This window comes from Emys orbicularis, chromosome 3 (assembly GCF_028017835.1).
Source record: "Emys orbicularis isolate rEmyOrb1 chromosome 3, rEmyOrb1.hap1, whole genome shotgun sequence".
Lineage (NCBI taxonomy): Eukaryota > Metazoa > Chordata > Testudines > Emydidae > Emys > Emys orbicularis.
The window spans coordinates 148,101,879-148,121,447 of record NC_088685.1 but is presented as its reverse complement, the minus strand read 5'-3'; the positions used below and the strand labels follow the sequence as shown (position 1 = coordinate 148,121,447).

Below are 19,569 nucleotides of genomic sequence, written 5' to 3'. Positions count from 1 at the left end.
GGGTATCTTTAAACACTGAAAACGTTTATGGCATTTAAATATGCCAACAAAAGCCCCATAATCAAACAGGATATCCAATAACAAAGAGTCATCATCAACACAAAGGTAAAGGGCCTGATTCTCTGCATCCCTGAACCTTGTTTTTAGTCATTTACACCTGGGCAAACAAGGGCCAAAACGCTATTATTCTGACTACATACAATTTTACATGTTGGGGAACTGCACTAGTGTTAGCAAGGTGGAAATTTCAGAGAAAAGAGGCCAGTGTAGGCAAGCTCTAAGAATGCAGTGTGAGCCTTGAAGCTTTCCCAGTTTGTTTCTGAAGAGCCTGTGGGTGATTTGACACACCTCACCAATGCGACACAGGTGATTTCAGTGCCCTCCCTCTTAACATACACTGCATGAGACTGGAATCAGGCCCAGAGGCTGGGGTGGTCCTGTCGTAGGGTTAGTTAGAGATGTATTGTTTTTATTTAATAAGAATGAATTCTGAATAATGTTTGTTGTGTGTTTTAAGCATTTCCCTCCTAACACAATATGTTGCTTCAGCTATAGTCTCAAATTAGCATATTGTAGTTAAAAATAAAATAGTTTGAAAGCCTGAATATTAGAAATTAAGGTTCTGCACACAGTCTTCACTGTGATCTAAATCTGCTACTCACCACCCACCTAATGGAGATACTGGTGTTTTAGAAGCACTGCCTATGATGACCATGGGCCAGACCCACAGGTGCACTAGAGTACTACTTCGCACACCTGAGGGGAAGAGCAAAGGGTGTTTTTTCTCCTTCCCCATTGATACCCAAGAATTCTAGGGATTTGGTTGGTCCCCAGCACAACTTTGAACAGCCTCAAGATTGCTCTAAGTGGGGCTCTTACACCAGTGGGGATTGATGGAGCATAGAATGCTCCTACCATGTCACTTTTGCTGGGGCATAAAACAGCACTGTGAGGGAGTGACTTAAAGCCAGCTCTAAGAGCCTGACATCTCTCCTGAATTCCCTCATGCCAGAGGAATATCCAGCTGCCCACTTAGGGCAGCTTTAAACCCCCTTTGCACAACTGGCATTGTACAAGGGACCAATAACTTTAGAAACTGTTCACCTCATTGACAACAAGTGAAAATGTAATATATTCTACATGGGTGCCTCAATGATTGTGGCTCTCTGGTAACTGCAGAGAATCTGTGTAGCATGCACAGGGTCAAAGTCTATATCAGGCCTGTTTCTAGATGGAGCCATGTGGGGAGGATGGAGAAGGTATACAGAATAGGATTTCTACTCTATATGTTGAAGGTGAATGAAGAAAATTGGGTTCTCAGTGGAATGGAAGATCAAGAAGGAGTGGAATGGACGATCAAGAAGGAGCTTTCTTTACTGTATATAGGTGAGAGATGTTGGTGCGTTTCTCCATGAATGGTTAGGTGAACTAAAAAATAGCCAAGCTGATATAAGGTTCGTAGTAGTTGGTTTATGAATGGCAACCGTCCATATCGAAAGACGATGGTGTAAGTGCTAAAGCAGTTATGTTGCTATGCGTCATGCAGCAGCATCGCGAGTGGCTAAAAAGTCCGATTCTCAAGCAACGGTCCTTGCCACAGACAATGCAGGTGTAAAGCGTAGGGCCAGAAGATTAAGCCAGTGCACTACTAGTCTGTTGCTAGCTGCATCTTCCCCGCTTCTGATGTCAATGTTGAAAGTTTTCTAGTCCCTTTTGCAAACACTTTTGAACCTGAGCCTCGGCTGGCCTAGTGGCCTTTGAGCGGATATCCACAGGTTCCTTATATAGGCAATCCTTTGGAATGCACCCATCATCCATCTGGTGCAGATGACCAAACCCATAGAGATATCTGTGTTTGAGAATAGGGATTAGACTTGGTCATTTTTTTTCCTAAAGTACTTCAGCATCAGGAACTTTGGTTTCCCACTTGATATTTAGAATATGGTGAAGACAGCACACATGGAAGGTATTTAGCCTTCTCTCATGCCTGCTGTGGCCGGTCCAGGTCTTGCCACCATACAGCAGCATGCTCAAAATGCACATATGTATCTTGGTGTTCAGTGTCGGTTTCCTGTCACCCACGCTTGGTTAGTAGGCTGAATGTGGTGGCTGCCTTTCAGATGTGAACATTAAGCTCACCATCTAGAGAGAAGTTATTCAATACAATTGATTCTAGAGAGCAGAACTTGTGCCACAACTTCAAGCTAGGTACTACTATTAGAAGTTCTGGTGGATCATGTTTTCAACACACCTTGTGCCATAATCTTTGTCTTCTTTAGACTGATGCTTAGTCCAAATTCCTCACAAGCTAGCACAAAGTTTTTGGAAAGTTGATGGAGCTCCTCTTCACTGTGCGTGACAAGAACTGCATCATCAGTGAAAATAAGTTCTCTTAGCAGCAGATGTCTGACTTTGCTTTTTCCTCTTAGACATGCAATGTTGCAGAGTTTTCCATCTAATTTTGCATGAAAACGTAAACCCTTGGTGCTAGATGAGAAAGCATGACAAAGCAGCAGAGAGAGGAATATACCAGGTGCCAAAACACCTCCCAGTTTGACACCCCAGCAGCTTTCAAAAAACTGTCAGATTGATCACCATCACACTGGACTTGAGCCTTCATGCCATCATGGAAGTACTGAAAAAGACTGAGGAGGATCGGGGGGCAACCAATATCTCTAATAGTTGGAAGTGGCCCTTTCTTCTGACCAGGTTAAAATCCTTTGTAAGCTCGATGAAATCCACAGAGAGGTTTTTCTTGTTCTTGACACTTTTCTTGCAATTGCCTTAATGAGACAACCATGTCAATAGTGGATCTACCAGATAGAAGCTGCACTGACTCTCTGGATATACATGACTCTGGATATAATTGGCTTCTAGGCTGGTGATTACTACACGTGGACCCAAACCAAAAACCACCACCCTGTAAACTTTGGGAAAGTTCAGATTCAAATTTCTCAGCTCAGATCCATCTTTATTATACACAGAATATGAGATGAGGTTTTATGGTTACTATTGGAAATGTAGAGGAGATACATTTTGGAGTGAAGTGGGGGGGGGGGTTGTGGGTAGACGGAGATGGGTGTTGATACTGGGCCATATTTAAAGTTGTTTACAAAAACTTGTCTCAAACGTTTCATATAACTATGATGTTATATTTAATTAAATGATACTTACTTATAATGTTACCTGTATAGTGAAGTTTTTTGTCTAGCAGTTTAGAAACATTTAAAACCATTGATATGTATTTCTTGTGACTGCAGCACCATTCAGTACACTTAAGGAATACCAATATATTTTGGGGTAGGATTATACAAGGCAACAACCAGCTTTGTGGGTGATTAAATTCCATAGTAAAGCTGGTGGTACAACTGCCATAAATATTATTGCAAGACAAAAAGATTCAACAAAAAACAGCCTAAACAGGAGAGGAAATAACTTTTTTTCTTGCCCTGAGAAGTTTTGAAAGACCAGTGCTGTTTGCATTGACTTTACATTGACATCACTTTGGGGAATGGATTGAAGTGAATAACTTCTCCAGGGAGAAGTTTGAGCAGACACAGTGCCAGTAAGGATTTCAGGGTAATTTGTCAAAAAAATAAAATCTGTCAGAGCTTGAGTCCACTGAAATCACTGGCAAAGCTCCTACTGACTTCAATGGATGCAGTATCAGGTCCTACATTTTGTTTGTTTGTTCTGTGAGTAGTAGGCTGCTTATTTGGGCAAATGTATGTGCTGAAGTGTATGTTCTTTACTGAGTCAGGTCAGTACAGGTGAAGGGTTACTCACGTCAAAATTGGGAAGCTTGGCCACACATCTTAGGATCCGGGCACTGCACCACATTGCTCGTTCCCGCTCATGATCCTTTCTGGAGATTAGCCAGGGCTCGAGGTACTGTAGGAAAAAATGAAGGAGATCACTGCTCACAAAAACAGTAAACTCCTAAAAGATTGTGGCCCAAATCTGCCAGTAGCTGGTGTAAACTGGAGTAGCGCCACTGATTTCAGAGAAACTACTCTGATTTACACCAGCTGAGGGTGTGGTGGGTCCTTTGTCTAATGGTAGGTCAGATAAAAAAACGTAGCATTCTCCTCTCTATGTAAATAAAGTTTATGGGTTTTCTGAAAGAGGATTCTCTTCTGTGTTTTCCAGAAATCCATCCTATAATAGTTCCACTGAGAAGAAAGACTGGCATAATAATCTGCTCTGCCAAAGAGTGGCTCCTTCCTTCGCTCTGAATCTTAGTCAGTGGATTCAGAATTTGATAGGGTATAAAATGAAGTCTATTTTTATCTCTGGAAATGAGGGTAACACCACATAGGAGGCTTATCCTGCCCAACTTTTCTAGGGAGAGTGAGATTTGCGGGGGGAGGGACGTCTCTCCTGCCTACAAGTCAAGATCTGGGGGAAAGAGCTTCAGAGAGGGAAGAGGAGGGAAGTATATTTCTCAGTTGTTATAAAAGTGTTGACATTTCTTTTACATACATTAGATTGTTCTAACACCCTGACATAGGTGCTGGAACTAGGGGTGCTGCCGCACCCCCTGGCTTGAAGTGGTTTCTATCATATACAGGGGTTACAGTTTGGTTCAATGGCTCTCGGCACCTCCACAATACAAATTGTTCCAGCATCCCTGCGCCCTGCAGTATTAGGGCTGGTCTACACTGGGGGGGGGGGAGGATCGATCTAAGATACGCAACTTCAGCTACGCGAATAGCGTAGCTGAAGTCGAAGTATCTAAGATCGAATTACCTGGGGTCCACACGGCGCGGGATCGACGGCCGCGGCTCCCCCGTCGACTGCGCTACCGCCGTTTGCTCTGGTGGAGTTCCGGAGTCGACGGTGAGCGCGTTTGGGGATCGATATATCGCGTCTTAACAAGACGCGATATATCGATCCCGGATAAATCGATTGCTACCCGCCGATACGGCGGGTAGTGAAGACGTACCTTTATAATCTCTCTAACATATAATCTCTGAAAAGAGAAGAGTATGGGAGGGCTAATTAAGGCATAAACACTATGGCCCAGATTTTTAAAGGTATTTAGGCATTGCTGCACACAGCATTGCAATGAGCAACTGATTTAGGAGCCTATGTATCAAAAGGGATTTAGGCACAAAGGAGCCAAAATTTCATTGGGTTCCTAAGTGCCTAAATCACTTCTGAAAATGAGATGCTTAAATACAGTTAAAAATTGGACCTATAGGCTTGTGCCCAGGACCCCAACTCTTGGAGTTGTCTCATCAGGGCAGAAGCTCAGCTTTCATGATTGTTAAGAAAAGTTTGAAAACATGATCTGAGCATAGTGTTGTAGAGATGCCCGCCTGCGTCTGCAAAGAGCCTGAAACAACCGTTCTCAGAGGTGTGAACTGCTCCGTGCATCTCAATGGGGTATAAACTCCAAGGGAACACAAACCATCCTGCCAAAACATACCAGCAAAGTACTCTATGTATGGCAGAAAGAGAAGAGTGGGCCCAGACCACCCACCTAACCAGATATACTCTGGCTGCTAGGCTAAGTACTAGGAAGGCCCTTTACTGCCATCCCTGTCTCTCTGGGATTAAGAGGCCCCCCCTGCTTCTCTCCAGCATAGTGGGGCTCTGGTGCTGATCCTGAGGGTCACAGGGGTCCCATATGACTGTCCCTGCCTTTTTGGGACAGGAGAGGGAGCTCCCTGCCACTGCCATTCCCTTTGATGGGGGGATAGGGTCAAGATGCTGGGGCATAGAGCTCCCATGTTGTGGTGTGCCTAGAGCCCCAGATTGTCTTAATTCAGCCCTGAACTCAGAGGGGACAGTCGAACCTTGATTGTTTAATCTCTCGTCTATAATTCTCTTTTCCTCTCTTTAATGCCCCACTACTGCTTACCTCCAAAATCTTCTGGGCCTCCACAGGACATTCAAATACCAAACCCTCAAGCATTCCTCTCAAGGCATCTATAGTTTCCTTGTACAGAGACTAGAGGAAGAGGCAGTACAACAGTCAGTGTCATACAATCTGACATTCTACAGGCAACGTGAGGTGTAGAAATACTTCTTTAGAGAGATAGGATGAGTTCCTTAGTCTCTCTATGCCTCAGTTCCCTATCTGTAAAATAGGGATAATAGCATTTCCCTACCTTACAGGGGTGTTGTGAGGATAAATACATTAAAAATTGTGTGGTGCTCAGACACCTGGTAATGGGGGCCATATAAGCACTTACGATACACAGGGAAAGTTTTCTGATCTGATAAATAGGAATAATTATTTCTCTGCTTCAGATATATGCACTCACTATTATTTTCTGTAAAAAGCGACAAAGATTCCTGTGGCATCTTACAGACTAACAGACGTATTGGAGCATAAGCTTTCGTGGGTGAATGCCCACTTCGTCAGATGCATGTAGTGGAAATTTCCAGAGGTAGGTATAAATATGCAGGCAAGAATCAGTCTAGAGATAACGAGGTTAGTTCAGTCAGGGAGGATTGGCCAGTGAATGGCTAGCCAATTACAAAAGCAGTTTCTCCTCCCTTGGTGTTCACACCTCAACTGCTAGAAGAGGGCCTCATCCTCCCTGATTGAACTAACCTCGTTATCTCTAGACTGATTCTTGCCTGCATATTTATACCTGCCTCTGGAAATTTCCACTACATGCATCTGATGAAGTGGGTATTCACCCACGAAAGCTTATGCTCCAATACGCCTGTTAGTCTATAAGGTGCCACAGGACTCTGTCGCTTTTTACAGATCCAGACTAACACGGCTACCCCTCTGATATTATTTTCTGGCAATCTGCCTTAAATTCCTTCTAAGAACAAGATGTGAAATAAGTTTGCCATTCTCAGCAGAGATTCTGATACAAAGCCAGATGAATAACAGCTAAATTGCTACATACACACTGGGCTACATACGCACCAAGTCAGAAAGTGAGAAAAAGAACTCACCATTTAAATATGAAATTGTGTCATCGGGATAATAATATTTTTTTCCTGTACTTCCCTAGCTAAGAGAAGACCCCCTATTATTATGATATTAGAACAGTTCTCTGCTAAAGAGCCAGAATCCTGGTAAATCTGGAACTGTGCAATTCCATTATTTCCCTTTAGCTCTATTAGTGGTGAAGTAATTTGAGACTAAGCAGAACAGATGCATCCTTAGCACACAGACCCAGGAGTGCATACATTGGCTGATTGCACACCTTGCCATGTGCTATCTCTTACTAACAGGTTTTGTCTCTTTAATTAAACATCAGTTGAATTCTGCAGACTGGGTTGCCTAGTTAGGCTACTTGCTCTTCATTGCCATGATCCAATGGACAATATCTGCTTCTTGGCATCCAGGCTCATATTCAACTTGTAATATTATCCTGCTGGTCAAAAAGTGTAAGTAGGACTCAACATTTTTTCTTATCAGGCCCAATATGTCACCATCCCCAGGAGGACTGCTAAATTAAAGACACATGGGGCTTCTTTTATGACTGTATTTTTTTAAAGGAGAGATTACCTCTGGGTGTTGGCATTGTATATTATCACATGCCTCTGCTAACATGATCTCTACTGGAGGCAGAGAAAAGACACTTTTGTAGCATGCCCGGAGTAGAACAGCTTTCTTCTCAGACTTTAGTGGTGGCTTCAGCTTTCTGACAAAAGAGAGAAGCCCCCTTAATGAGAGTCATGACAATGTCTGGAATCTAAGGTAAGAAAAATATATCATCCATTATTCTTTAAACACACCCAAACTTAATGGGGTGTTTGTTCTGACCATAGTAAGCAATAGAAATGTGTGTGTGTGTGTGTGTGTGTTTTGGTACAGAGATAACTGCTCTAATATAATGCACCAAAACTGATTTTAATAATATCCTATTTGGGGATAAATTCATAGGCCAAAGATAGGAAAATTAGCTTTTCCTCACTTTCTTTAGTTTGGAGTTCATAAAGCATGCAGTAAGCTAGCTCTGATTGTCAATAAATATTTCTTATGGGTAAATATTGGTATAAACTAGGGAACAAACTATGTTTGAACTCTGAAGTTTTATTGACATTTAAAATATTAATTTTGTAAACCACAAGGCTTCCATTGCTTTAGTCAGAAATTATAGCGGCACCATCTAGTGGCCACAATACTGTAGTGCCTTCCTTTGCACATATAGCATGCTGCCTTTATGTGTTTGCCTGTCACTCCACAATGTGTATGTTGTACAGCGTCGTGTATAGGCTTGGAAGGATTAGATTTTTATTGGTAAATGTCAATAAATGTCAATTTCACCATACCAACACAAAAATATTTCCACTGATAATCATCAAAATGTACACATAGGTAAAGAAAGAAAAATGCTGCTTGAGTACTTAGAGTTTGATTTGGATATATTCTTTGTATATCGGTGTCGGCAACCTTTCAGAAGTGGTGTCGAGTCTTCACTTATTCACTTTAACTTAAGGTTTCGCGTGCCGGTAATACATTTTAACGTTTTTTAGAAGGTCTCTCTCTATAAGTCTATATTATATAACTAAACTATTGTTGTATGTAAAGTAAACAAGGTTTTCAAAATGTTTAAGAAGCTTAATTTAAAATTAAATTAAAATGCTGATCTTACGTCGTTGGCCCACTCAGCCCGCTGCCGGCCTGGGGTTCCGTTCACTTCGTTTGGCAGTGGGCTGAGTGGGGCCTGTGGGACCCCGGCTGGCAAGGGGCCATCAGCTGGAACCCCAGACCGGGGGTGCAGGTGGGAATGTGGGAGGTGGGTGCAGGAGCTCCTGTTTGGTTCTCAGGGTGGGGGTGGGGATGTGGGGGGGTGCAAGAGTCAGGGCATGGGGTGTGGGGGGCCTGGGTGTGTGTGGGGGTGCAGGAGTCAGAACGGGGACTGGAGGTGTGTGAGGGGGTGCAGGGGTCAGGGCAGAGGGCTGTGTGTGTGTGTGTGTGTGGGGTGCAGGGGTCAGGGCAGAAGGCTGTGTGTGTGTGGGGTGTGTGCAGGGGTCAGGGCAGACGGCTGGGTGTGTGTGTGTGGGGGTGCAGGGGTCAGGGCAGGGACCCCAGACCGGGGGTGCAGGTGGGAATGTGGGGGGTGGGTGCAGGTGCTCCCGTTTGGTGCTCAGGGTGGGGGGGGCATGTGGGGAGGGGGGTGCAAGAGTCAGGGCATGGGGTGAGGGGGCTGGGTATGTGGGGGGGGTGCAGGAGTCAGAACGGGGGCTGGAGGTGTGTGAGGGGATGCAGGGGTCAGGGCAGAGGTCTGGGTATGTGTGTGGGGGGGTTCATGGGTCAGGGCAGAGGGCTGGGTGTCTCTGTGTGGGGGGTTCAGGGGTCAGGGCAGAGGGCTGGGGTGCTTAGCTCGTGTGGGTGCTTACGGCAGGGGGCTGGAGGGAATATGCCCCGTCCCCACCTCTTCTCTGCTTCCTCCCCGGAGCAGCGAGCACACTGCGGCTCAGTTCAGCTCCGCTCCCGCTCCCCCTACCCCTACCCCTCGCAAGGGCGATCAGCTGATCAGCGGCAGGGAGAGGGAGAGGGAGTGGGAGGGGCAGGAAAGCACCACGCTGAGGGAAGAAGCCGGGGAGGAGGGAGCTTGGCTGCCGGCATGACCAAGCTTCTGCCTCCTGCCCCCGCAGGAGAAATCGGTGGGCGGGGGGGCTGAGTGGGGCCAGGACCCCGGCAGGCAGCAGCGTGCCATCAAAAATCGGCTCGCGTGCCGTCCTTGGCACACGTGCTGCAGGTTGCCAACCCCTGTTGTATATTTTGACATGTGATGTTGATAATTTGCCTTAACTGTTATAAATCAACATCTGCTGTCATTAAATAATTATTGTCTGATTCCCCACAAATGTGAAAATTTAAATTCATAAAAATAAAAAAGTACCTAAAATAAACTTCAATATTATCTGTCAAAATTATAAAAAATAAAAATTGAATTCTGACCAGCATAAGTATGCACCACTTCCCTGAACTACATGGCATGTGTAAGCTTGCTCAAGTGCATGGTAATTATATCACCCTCTGCTAGCTCCAATACTGTTATACAATTATGACAGTTTCATGGGTTACAGCTGGTAGATATTAAACACAATGTAAACTAATGCTTTTAAAGTGTTTGCCTTAAGCTTTCAGTGCTAGTAATATCTTAGCTCTGGAATGCACTTTTATTTAAATTTCCTCATATCCTTTCTCCTCTGCCAAACTGACCACCATATTTTTAACAAAATCGTATTTGGCATCAAAATTATTTCAACAGTTCTTTGTTGAAAGACTGAAATATACTGTAAGCATACTTTTAACAGGCTAACAACCAAATTAATGCAACATATGCAGTATACTGTATAGGTGAGCAGCACATTAAGTTTCAGCAGGTTAATTAATATTCAGAGAGTTGAAGCAATTTCTCATGACATTTTGTGAATGACTAATTTGTCCCCTGAAGCTTATTACCCAGGATTCTATGCATCTATAAAAAGAGTTTGTTTCAACTTCATGGCAAACTTTGGGATAGACTGTCTATGGTGCAGAGTTTCAACTCAGAATAGTACAGACGGCGGCCATCAGAGAGCTGGTTATCTCCCTAATTCTCTGCCTGGCCCTGGCCCCGGCCCCAGTGGTTAGAGTAGCCTGAGGAGTTGTCTGTCATCTGAGGATAGTTGGAGCACAATGCACTCTGGCCATACCCTCTCTATGTCCTGATATACCCATTACACTGGGGATTGGCATAAGGCTTCCTAGACATCTGGAGTGCACAGTGACCATGTCTGTTGCTAAACCTCATCAGTGCAGAACATGATCCTACCATGGTCTTTAGCTTCCTCCCTGCCCTCTTTGGGGTGATTTGTGCTCCCAGCAGTACTAGGGAGTAAGAGTCTGCTGTGATTGTGGCTGGCCCACGTGCAAGTGGGCACAAGGGAAGGGGAGAAGGCTCTTACATAAGTTGAAAGGGGCCAGACACAATTTGACTCATACTCTATCTGTAGTCTATGCAAATGTCTCTCTGCAGCTCCTGTGCTTTGTAACCTGTACTCAGGCCTTTAAACAGGAAAAAGGAGAGCAGAATCTGAAGAAACAGAATGTTTGTGGTGTGGTCTCTATTACTGATCTCTCCTCAACTATGCAATCAGGCACTGTTAGCCACATACACCACCGTATCTGTTTCAGAAATGCTGCAATAAATTACAGAAACTTTGACGCAAACCCACAGGGAAACCTACTGTACTATAAGTTTTTGTTTTGTTTTTTTAGTTCCTCACAGAGAAGTTCTTCACTTTAAGAGGTGCTTGGATTCAGGATCACTAGAGCATAAAGTGAAATAGGCAAGCAAAAAAAGAGTTAATATTCCTGCTTCTTCCAGATAACAAATTAGCAAACAGGACATGACACAGGAGCCAATATTCCTGGTTGTAGTATGGAGCAGTGACTCAAGACTGAAATCTGATGGAAGGCTGCTTGAACTTTCACAATACCTCAGGTTAGTGACCACAATCATGGCCTGCTGGCGCACAGGGTTAGACAGCAAGTTCACTGACTCTTCTTCAATCAGCTTCTGTAAATCAAAGAGGAGACAGAATAGCAGCAACTGAGCTCCAGCTTTGCCCACCAACACTCCATCCTTATTTCCACTGCTCCCGAAGGACCCATACATGGGATATTATAAAATTCTGCAGCATCAATGAGTACTAACTCCAGAGGGACACAGGGGGGCTATTTAATCTCTGGGGCTCTCCAGATCTCAGTTGTAAGAATTTCTGACTATAGAAGATGATGTGACTAAAACAATATCAAGTATTTTTTTAAAGGAGGAAATCTAGTCAAACCCTGATATATCTCATTTCCCATGTGCCATAAAAACCTTCTTAAACTGGCTCCGTCAATATCACCACAATGAACAGGTAGACAGTTATGAGAGGTCCTGGGCGGGGCTGCTAAAGGCACACAGGTGCCATGACAAGTTCAGTATCGAGAGCGGTGAATGGCTAAAAGCAGTGTTGGTGGTTGTTGATCTGTATATTGGAGTGCTAGGGGTATGCGTTGTGCATGTGTTTAAATGCTGAAAGGAGGTCTCTGTGGGGGCTGGGCATTCATTCAAGATGTGAGTGACTGTAAATTGGGGAAAGCCTCCAACAACAGCAGGCAGGGCTAGTTCTGACAGGCCATGGAAACTGTGGTCACTGAGTGTAGGTCTACACTGCAATTAAAAACCTGTGGCTGTCCCATCCAGCTGCCTTGGGCTCAGGGGCTGTTTAATTGCAGGGTAGACATTCTGGCTCGGGCTGCAGCCTGAACTCTAGCACCCTGCGAGGTGGGAGGATCCCAGAGCTCAGGGTGCAGCCTGAGCCCAAACATCTACACTGCAATTAAACAATCCTTGAGCCCAAGCCTTGCCAGACTGAGTCAGCTGGCACAGGCCAGCCTTGGGTGTAGTGTAGACATACCCTAAGGGAGGTAGAGAGTTTGAGTTTGTCAGCATGCTTGTTTTTCTCTTCTGCTCCACATATGGAGAATGTGCGGGAAGGCAGAGCTGACCATGTGCTGGGCTTCACGGACCCAAAGACTGCATGTTTCTTCCCCAGATCCTGCTAAGTCTAAAACTGCTCAGTGTTGAGAAAACCTCCCCGCCCACCAACAAGTGAGACATGAGAGGAAGTGGCAGTAGGGAAGGGTATATTTGAAATTTTGGTGGGAGTAAGTGTTCTTTCCTCACCTGCTGCCCCTGAGCTGGATTCTTCCTGTGGGTCTCTGCCCACCCAGTCATTTCTTGCTGCCTCAGCTAGGGGTTTCCTCCAGGCTCCCAACCTCCTGGCCATTTCATGCTTCCTCTTACTGGGTGGCTTCTCTCCTTATTATTTCTTCTGTCATATCCCAGGTCTTTGGCCCATAGCTGGGGCTTCCAGCCAGCTGCTCTGTTACCCCTACCCAAGGGATTCTTCCAGTGTCCCCTTGCATTCCCATACATTTAATGTTGCCTCTGACTGCTTGTCAGGAATCAGGGCCTGTGGCAGAGCCAGACTCCAGACAACCTTACCGAACAAGTACAACTGGCCTGCTTGATTGGCTACACTGCCTGATTGGTTGGAAGGGTCTGCAGACTGGCTCTTAAGCCCTGCCGTAGTTCAGCGGGTGCTCAAAGCATTTGCCCAAGACTGTGTTAGCTACTTTGCCTGCCTTGTTCCAGCCTTGGACCCCACCATGCCTCACTCCAGGTAGTCAGATTCTGACCCTCGGCTCCAAATCAGGACCTGTGACTTTGGCTTCGACCTCTGGCTCTGGCATCTAGCCTCTGCCTCTGGTTCAGACCCTGGGCTCCAATTCCTGGCAACTGACTCCTGCTCTAACCACTAGGCCTAACTCCTGCTCTAACCATGTGGCACGACTGCCCACATCTTGGTCACTGACAAGTTCGAGTAGCCCCTACACAAACAATAAGGGATCTATGGCTGATGCAGTGCGCATGGAGTCTACAAAGGCCAATCTCTCTCTCACCTTCATCTCCAACCCCAGCTCCCCATAAGCCCAAGCTCCCCTGCCTGACAAGTTCAATTGCAATCATGTCAAATGTTGTGGGTTCCTAAATCAGTGTTGGCTCCTATTTCTGCTACGCCTACAGCTATACCCCACTGACCAAATCAGAGTGGGTTTAATTACCAGCCTGCTTATTGGGGAGGCCCTGGCTTGGGTATCTCTGCTCCTGAAAAAAAAATGAAGCCCACTTCTGGGACAATTTGAGGACTTTGTTAGAGCAAATGTGTGGCTGAAGCCATGTTTCAAATGTTGTGGCAGGGATGCCAGTGAGTTGCTAAATAGGTAGCAGAGTTCTGATGTCTGAGTGGAATTCTTGGGATAAACTGTCTTGCCCAAGGAACTCACCATGGACCTGCATAAGATGGTGGAAATATCTGACTGAACTGCACCCAAGGACATATGCCAGGTCTAGTGATTCCTCAGGTTTTCTAATATCTACAGGCAATTTATTAAAGGATTCTCTAACCTGGTTGCACCCATAATGGCACTCCTGCAAAAGGGGGTCAGATTGACCTGGTCTGCAGAGGCTTAGTTGGCCTTTGACTGAAGAGGGAATTCACCTCAGCACCCATCCGGATTCATGCAGATCCCACTAAACCATTTACAATTGAGCCCAATGCCTCAAACTTTGCCAGAGGTGCAATATTATCTCACCATCTGGGGCCCCACAAACATCTCCATTCCTGTGCTTTTTATCTTGGAAGCTAACCCCAGCGGATGAAAAATATATTTGGGAAAGGGATGTAGGGATCGAGGTGGTTTTTGAGGAATGGCACCGCCTCCTAAAAGAAGCCTTATTCCTGGTCCAAGTTGTAATGGACCATAAGAATCTGGAGTACCTATGGACTGCTAGATGTCTTAACTAACACTTAGAACTGCTGGTCTCTCTTCTTTGCTTCCTTCAACTTTGTAGTAACCTATCGCCCAGCGAAAGAAACAGGAAGGCAGATGCCCTATCCCACAAAGATGAATATCATGAACCTGGAGAAGAGCCCTCTGCCACCATGCTCAAGGTGTCCAACTAACAATCTGACATCCTCCATCCACTCCCTGCTCCCCAGCAACCCAGATCCACCAGAATCTGAATGATGCAATTCCCCAACCAGATTTCTAGTTCTGACTACCAAATGGCCTCCTCTATCACTCACTTGGATTGTGTTTATGTTCCGGGGGACAACCTAAGCTTCAGGTATTAAAACTGTGCCACAAATCACTACTTGCAGGCCATTTTGGCTAATTCATGAGCTGGAATATGGTCTTGAGGCGCTTCAAATGGCCAGGCCTATGAGCTTACTGCAAGAATTATATTAAGTCCTGCAAGCTGTATGCCCATACCAACAACCCACAATCAGGGTTCCTCCAGCCTCAGTCTACTATATCAATGGACTTCATTGTAGAACTGCCATGCTCCCAGGGACAGTTAGTAATCCTGGTTATCGTCAACCTCCTAACAAAATGGTGCACTTCATCCCGTGCTGTATTGTTCCTACCACATGTTGGATGGCTTGACTCTTCCTGGAATATGTCTTCCATTACCATGGGTTACTGAGGGGCATTGTATCAGATTGGGGTCCCCAGTTCATCTCCTGATTTTGGCAGAAATTTCTCAGACTCCTTGGCATTGAGTCCCTCACCTCATCCACCTATCACCCACAGACTAATGGACAAACAGAGTGTCAATCAAATCTTGGAGCAGAATCTTTGCTGCTTTTTGAGTTATCACCGTGACGACTGGCTTCCCTTGTTGTGTGATGTCGAATTCGCATATAACAATGCAATCCATCCCTTGACCCAACATAGCACATTCTTTGCAAACTATGGCTTTTACCCCCACTTCCACCCAGCCTTGACCATGAGTTCCCCAGTACTGACTGCTGTGCATTTAGCCTCCCACCTACACCTGGTGCAAAGGGAGCTCAAGGAACACTTGCAATCCACCAAAGAAGGGTATCAACACCATGTGGACCAAGACTGCCAGGCTGCCCCCAATCTGGCCATAGGGGACAAGGTGTGGCTGTCAGCCCAGAACCTTCAATTGAGCCACCCATTTGCCAACCTAGACTATCAATACCTGGGCCCCTTCAAGGTTATAAAACTTATGAACACAGTTGCCTTCATGTTACAGCTACCTGAGTCCTTGAAGATCCACCCTTTCTTTCACATCTCACTTTTTAAGCCCTACAGCAAAAACCCATACCCAAATTGCTCCAAACCACCACCGCCACCCATAACAGTCTTTGGACAGGAGAAATACGTGATCGACCAAATCCTCAACTCTTGGTGAGTTAGGGGAAGGCTCCAATACCTGGTGGACTGGGAAGACTATGGTCTGGACAAATGGTTTGGGAACCAGTAGAGAACATCCATGCCCCAGACCTGTTGTAAGAATTCCATCAGAAGTACTCCAAGAAACCAAGCCCTGAGGCTCCTCTGAGTGCGGGTGGGGTACTGTCAGGAATGAGGGCCTGGAGTAAAGCCAATCTGGAACCAGAGCCTGCAGCAGAACCAGTATCTGGGCAACCTAACAAGCACAGCTGGCTGTAGTAGGCTAACTGATTGGGTACACCAGCTGATTGGTCAGGAGATTCAGCAGACCAGCTCTTAAGCCCAGCAGCAGCAACACTTCAGCAGTTGCTCAAAGTATTTCTACACAGCTGCGATAGCTCCTGCACCTGCTTGTTCCCAGAATTGCTCCCACCTTATTCCAGTTTTGCTTTTGCCTTGTTCCAGCCCTGCTCCTGCCTTGCCCCCATCTTGCCTCACTCCTGATAACTTAGTTCTGACTCTTGGCTCAGATTCCTGGCTCTGACTCTCGGCTACGCACTCCTGCTCTAACCACTAGGCATGACAGGCCACCCCGACCTCTCTGCACCCCCAGCCAAGCTTCCACATACCCACATCGGCCCCATCTCCAGTCACTCTGCCCTGATTTATAGGGGATGTATGGACTATTATAAAATAAAATGACAATTATATTTATAAGTGGGGACAAAGTGGATCAGTGGGACCATGGAAGATCCCAGATATGCTTGGACCAGCCTTGCAACCAGGTTCCAGCAGGGGTCATTGATTCAAAGTGCCAGAGCTCTGTGTACGGCTGCCATGTGCTCAAAATGTGGGAGCTCTGTGTATAAACTCCATCACGCCCAGCTTTTTACTGTCAGTGTTGCTCAGAGTTCTCTATAACTACCCAACGAACAGAGACCCTCGGCCAGATTCTGCACTCGTTTCCAGGGTGTAAAATGTGATTAACTCCACTGATTTCAGTGGCGTTACTCTAAGACTATAAATGAGAGCTGAATTTGGCCCCATTTGTATATTTTACTCACCACCATGAATGCCACAATGACGGCTTTCTGCGAGAATTCATGGGCTTCTTTTGCTTTCTGGCTGATGTCGCCAACAGTTCTGGTGAATGCAGCCATTGACCTCAGAAAGCTCAGCTTCAGACCTAGGTTCTAAACCCCACCAGGAATGGGGAGAAAGATAGTTTAGTGCATTAATGACACAGAACTCAATGTCAGGAGAAATAAAGCAATTTAGGTTGTGGCTAGACTAGAATATAAAGGTGAGATATTAGATCCAGCTAGCTAGCTTCTACTGGTAGAGTAAAATGTTTACATCTTCCCCTTTGCCAGGCCTTAACTCAACCAGTTTATCACACTCTAAAACACAATGACTTTCTCTAGGCTAGAGTTTTAGAAGATGTTAATTAGACCAAGTTAGCTAACATCATGCCTTTACATCTTAGTCTAGATAGGGCCTTAGAGTGCTCGTGTCAAAACATAGTATAATGAGATACTGTCCCTTACCCATCCTGCCTGTTCCACATTCTAAGGCTGTGTCTACACTAGAGACTTTACAGTGGCGCAGCTGTGCCACTGTAAGGTCTCCCATGTAGCCGTTTTATGCTAACAGGAGAGAGCTCTCCCGTCGCATAATAAAACTTCCACCAATGAGCGGTGGTAGCTATGTCAGTGGAAGAGCGTCTCACACCAGCGCTTCTGTCGCTGAAACTTATGTCAGTCATGTGGGTGTTTTTCCCCACAACCCAACGGACAAAAGTTTTACCAACAAAAGTGCTAGTGTAGACATAGCCTAAGAAATGTTCTCTCTCTAGCCAACTAATATCCAATATCTTTTCTCATTGCCTGAACTCAGAAGCAAGGATAACTATTATGTGTTGCGACCTTATGACCCACTGAAATACAGGAACATAAAAAGGGGCCCATATGTATCTAGTATCTTCATACAAGTATCATTTGTTTTAATTATCATGATTAATAGAAGATTTCATTAAGGCTGTAACTCACCATGTATGGTAATATCAATCACTCTAACCATTGGAATATGAATCTGAAAAATCAAAAGCTACATGAGAGGTAAACTTTTCAGTTTAATTTAAATAAGAAGGGAACAGCCTGAAACTGGCCTGTCACCATACCTATAAAATATCCATTAGTAACACTGATCACATCTCCTCACTTTCCATGATCAGATGGAAAGAGACACATTTTCTATACCCTACACCAGAACCTGTGACCAAGAATTTGACAAACCTCCTTCTGTTCTCAGGACATGCAGAGAAGGCAAATCTCAGAAAATCAGCTCTTTCTCCCTGATTCCAGGTCTCATGACCAAGTGACAAGTGAGATCACTATATTTGGACAACACTTCAGAAACCCGCCTTGCTAGAAAAGGTTACTGCCAATCTCACCTACTAGTCTCAGAAACATCTGAAAACAGACAAGGGAGAGGCACAGGGAGTGTAGAGGGAAGGGACCTGCTAAACTGTACCTTACCTTTTTCTGGAGCGGTTTTTCAAACACCAAAAAACACCAAACCAGAAATCTTTGTTCTGCTTAAAGAACTCTTACTATCTTTAAAAAAGGAAAAATCATGGGTATTATAGAACAGCAAGTGTTACTTCAGAATCAGGAAAATTAGTTAGATGGATCACTAATCTGATTCAGTCTGGCAATCCCTATGTTCTTATGCTGTGGATGCAATGCAGATATAGGGCCCTTACGGTGACCCCTTTCCAGAACATTCACATGAGAAGCAATAATGGATGATGTCCTAGCAGACAGTTTCCTGTCAGCTTCCTAGTGGAGACAAGCTGAGCCCAAAACAAAGATTGCTGCACCCCAGGAACTCAAAAGCTTAAGGAAGAGAAAAACATCCTTAGCAATAGTCCATGTTCATAGTACCGTGGCTGAGGCAGTGTAGCGGCAGTAGTGGTATAACATTTGGGACAGGATGTGGTCCACCCAGGGCAGGATGTTGTCCTTTGTTTCCTTGGCCACCTGGTCATAGCAAAGGTGAAGGGTGCTGGATGCCATACTCCACTTACTCTGTTGTGCATCCTGTGGTAGAAAGGGAGATAAATGCAAACGCATCTTTCCAGATCACTCTCTCTCATGGACAATGCCCCCACCATACATACATATATACATACATACACACACACACACACACACACACACACACACAACAGAACTGGTTCACTCTCCAAATATTCAGTGCTAGAAAATTGTCTGTAGGTAAGAGAAAACCTGCAGATGAAGGAGAGGTTCTCAGAAGAGCTGAGATTGATAGGCTTTATGGCCAGAGGGGCAGAGCTGGCTTTAGGAAGTGCAGGGCCCGATTCGAATACCAGGCGGCGGTCCAGGTCTTCGGCGGCACTTTGGCGGTGGGTCCTTCACTCGCTCCGGGTCTTCCACGGCACTGAAGGACCCGCGCTGAAGACCCAGAGCGAATGAAGTACCCGCCACCGAAGCCCCGGACCGCCGCCGGGTGAGTAAACAAATTTAAAAGGCACCTAAGTTAGGTGCTCTTCTTTAGGGCGCGGGGCCCTCTTAGGCACGGGTGTGGGACCCTCTTAGGCGTGGGGCCCCCTTAGGCGCGGGGCCCGATTCGGGGGAATCGGCCTAAAGCCGGCCCTGTGGAGGGGACCATTCTGATCATCTAGTCTGACCTCCTGCATAGCATAGGCCATAGGATTTCACCCAGTGATTCTTGTAGTGGAGGAGAGAATTATTCTTCCCTACCATGTGAGTGAACTCTACTGAGGCCAATAACTTGTGATTGAACTAGAGCAAATC

At 45.5% G+C, this 19,569-nt stretch overlaps 1 protein-coding gene across 1 annotated transcript in view; it reads right to left on the bottom strand.

The window, feature by feature from the left end:
- The window catches only part of LOC135875586 (maestro heat-like repeat-containing protein family member 7), a 43,047-nt gene extending 24,240 nt beyond the window's left edge, over nucleotides 1-18,807 (bottom strand). Inside the window, exons 1-6 of the mRNA XM_065400515.1 lie at nucleotides 18,676-18,807; nucleotides 16,795-16,923; nucleotides 11,410-11,489; nucleotides 7,481-7,616; nucleotides 5,867-5,956; nucleotides 3,787-3,891 (exon numbers count right to left, since the gene is read on the bottom strand). Of these exons, the coding sequence (XP_065256587.1) occupies nucleotides 3,787-3,891; nucleotides 5,867-5,956; nucleotides 7,481-7,616; nucleotides 11,410-11,489; nucleotides 16,795-16,923; nucleotides 18,676-18,807 (672 nt within the window). The remainder of the gene's footprint in view (nucleotides 1-3,786; nucleotides 3,892-5,866; nucleotides 5,957-7,480; nucleotides 7,617-11,409; nucleotides 11,490-16,794; nucleotides 16,924-18,675) is intronic.
- Between the last annotated feature and the right edge of the window lie 762 nt (nucleotides 18,808-19,569).